This window comes from Phalaenopsis equestris, unplaced genomic scaffold, assembly GCF_001263595.1.
Source record: "Phalaenopsis equestris unplaced genomic scaffold, ASM126359v1 Scaffold000002, whole genome shotgun sequence".
In the NCBI taxonomy this organism is placed as follows: Eukaryota; Viridiplantae; Streptophyta; class Magnoliopsida; order Asparagales; family Orchidaceae; genus Phalaenopsis; species Phalaenopsis equestris.
Window position 1 is genome coordinate 8205712 of NW_018164444.1, and position 1917 is coordinate 8207628.

Genomic DNA, 1917 nt, shown 5'->3' on the forward strand with positions numbered 1-1917 from the left:
ACACACACACACATAAAATCTTTATTAAATAACTTAATTAAAAGAGTATTAATTTCACTTATATGATTCGGTCAACAACCTTAACACATAGACTTTTCTTCTTCTTCCTCTCCTACGCGACCTCAAATTTTTCATATATTGAAATACATTATCTCATATCTATGTTGAAATACTAAATTTTTCATATCTTGAAATACATTATCTGAAAGCTTATATGATTGACCGTATGTTGAAATACATTATCTGAAAGCTTATATGATTGACCCCAATATTTTCATATGTTGAAATACATTATCTCATATCTAAAATTTCCTATTTACATATATTATCATTTTTTGCTTTCTAGTGCTCCTATTGGAACACCTTATAATAATATAGCGCATAATCTAATTATAGAGGATAAATTTTTCTTGTCATATCCTGCGCGATTTTCTGTTAAAATATTAACAAATAATAGTTCATAAATTTAGTATAATTCATTTTTAAAACAAGTAATTGTTACTGTTTTATTAATTAATATCATATCATTTTATAATAAATTCATATTCAGGATATATTAATTTTATGAATGGATATGCACTTACAGTGTAAATCCTCTTCGTCCCTATCTAAACGCTGCCGCTTGCTTCACTTCCCCCAACCCCATCCCCAGGATTCAGGTGTTCCCCTTCTCTCGGCTGCGGCTCTCGAATGGGACTATGGGAGCCGACAAATCTAGCTGGTCTCCTCCCACTGTTGATCTCCGCCTCCCGCACCATCTAGGGCTCCCCTCCCTTCTCCGCCTGCTCCCCGGCAAACTACCCACCTCCCAATCTTCCCTTCCTCCCCAATCTCCACCCGAATCCAAATCCAACTCACTCTCAGATCTCAGAACCATCTTTCTCAAATCGCTCCAATCCGTTCTCCCCTTCACCGCCGCCTGTCCCGCCCCTTACCAGCGTCCCGTTCGCACGTGGCCGCCGGAGCCCGGCTGCGCCGTACCGCGTTTCCGGCCATACGTCGCAAGGGTTCCATGGCACAGCGGCGCTCGTGCTTTCCTTTCTCAGCTCTTCCCTCGCTACGGCCATTACTGCGGCCCTAATTGGTCAAGCGGGAAGGCAGGCGGCTCTATGCTTTGGGATCGCCGCCCCATTGATTGGCTTGACTTCTGCTGCTACTGTCATGATATCGGGTACGACACCCATGATCAGAGCAAGCTCCTCAAGGCTGATTTGGCTTTTCTTGCGTGCTTGGAGAGGCCCCAAATGGCTACTAAGGGTGGCGCTTATACGTCGCTCCTGTACCGCTCCATGTGCATCGCCGGTAAGCATTTCGGCTGAAAAACAATTTTAGTCTTAATATTGAAGTTTATTATAATGACATCGAAGACCGTTAATTTTTTTTATTCAGGAAAGATGATATGGGCATTTACATACATGCACAACAATTCTTATGCGTTTACATAAAATTTATAGTTGGAGATTTTAATGGCTTATTTATGTTGCAGGTTTGAGGTATTTACTAATACCTTACAGGATGCAGCTGCTGAGAATTCAATCTGGGCCTTCATTCACAGAGGTTCTAAGCAATTTGACTGTTAAACTTAATGTGTGTAGACAAAACTTGGATAGCAAGAATTTGTGATTGATTTTGAATGGAAATGTGTTTGGCTTTTGGTAGTGAGTGCAAGTGGAAACCAGTTGTTGGCCTACTTGCCTTCCTGTGTACAGAATAAACTAGTTTTGAAGCCATTTAGGAAGCTATAATGTAAATTCAGTGGAACATTATGGCCAAGTTAGGTGAAGTATTTTGTCATCTGTGATCTCTATTCATGCTTTTACTTGTTTTTGTGTGGATTGACGCGTAATTGAAGAGCACTACTGAAAGAAAAATACAACTTTGATATGCTGACATTCAGATAGGAGTAGAGAGGGAAAG

At 40.4% G+C, this 1917-nt stretch overlaps 1 protein-coding gene across 1 annotated transcript; it reads left to right on the plus strand.

The window, feature by feature from the left end:
* The first annotated feature begins 583 nt into the window (after positions 1 to 583).
* Positions 584 to 1871, plus strand: LOC110033493. Its single transcript, XM_020737491.1, has 2 exons — positions 584 to 1302; positions 1487 to 1871. Exons 1-2 carry the CDS (start codon positions 699 to 701, stop codon positions 1621 to 1623), a joined length of 741 nt encoding a protein of 246 aa, XP_020593150.1. The 5' UTR covers positions 584 to 698; the 3' UTR covers positions 1624 to 1871.
* The last annotated feature ends 46 nt before the right edge of the window (positions 1872 to 1917 follow it).

What these genes read in the sequence shown, in the direction of transcription:
- LOC110033493 (XM_020737491.1), top strand. Translation starts at nt 699, where the DNA reads ATGGGAGCCGACAAATCTAGCTGGTCTCCTCCCACTGTTGATCTCCGC. An exon ending in CCGCTCCATGTGCATCGCCG is followed by an intron (nt 1,303 to 1,486) that starts GTAAGCATTTCG and finishes TTTATGTTGCAG; the next exon opens with GTTTGAGGTATTTACTAATA.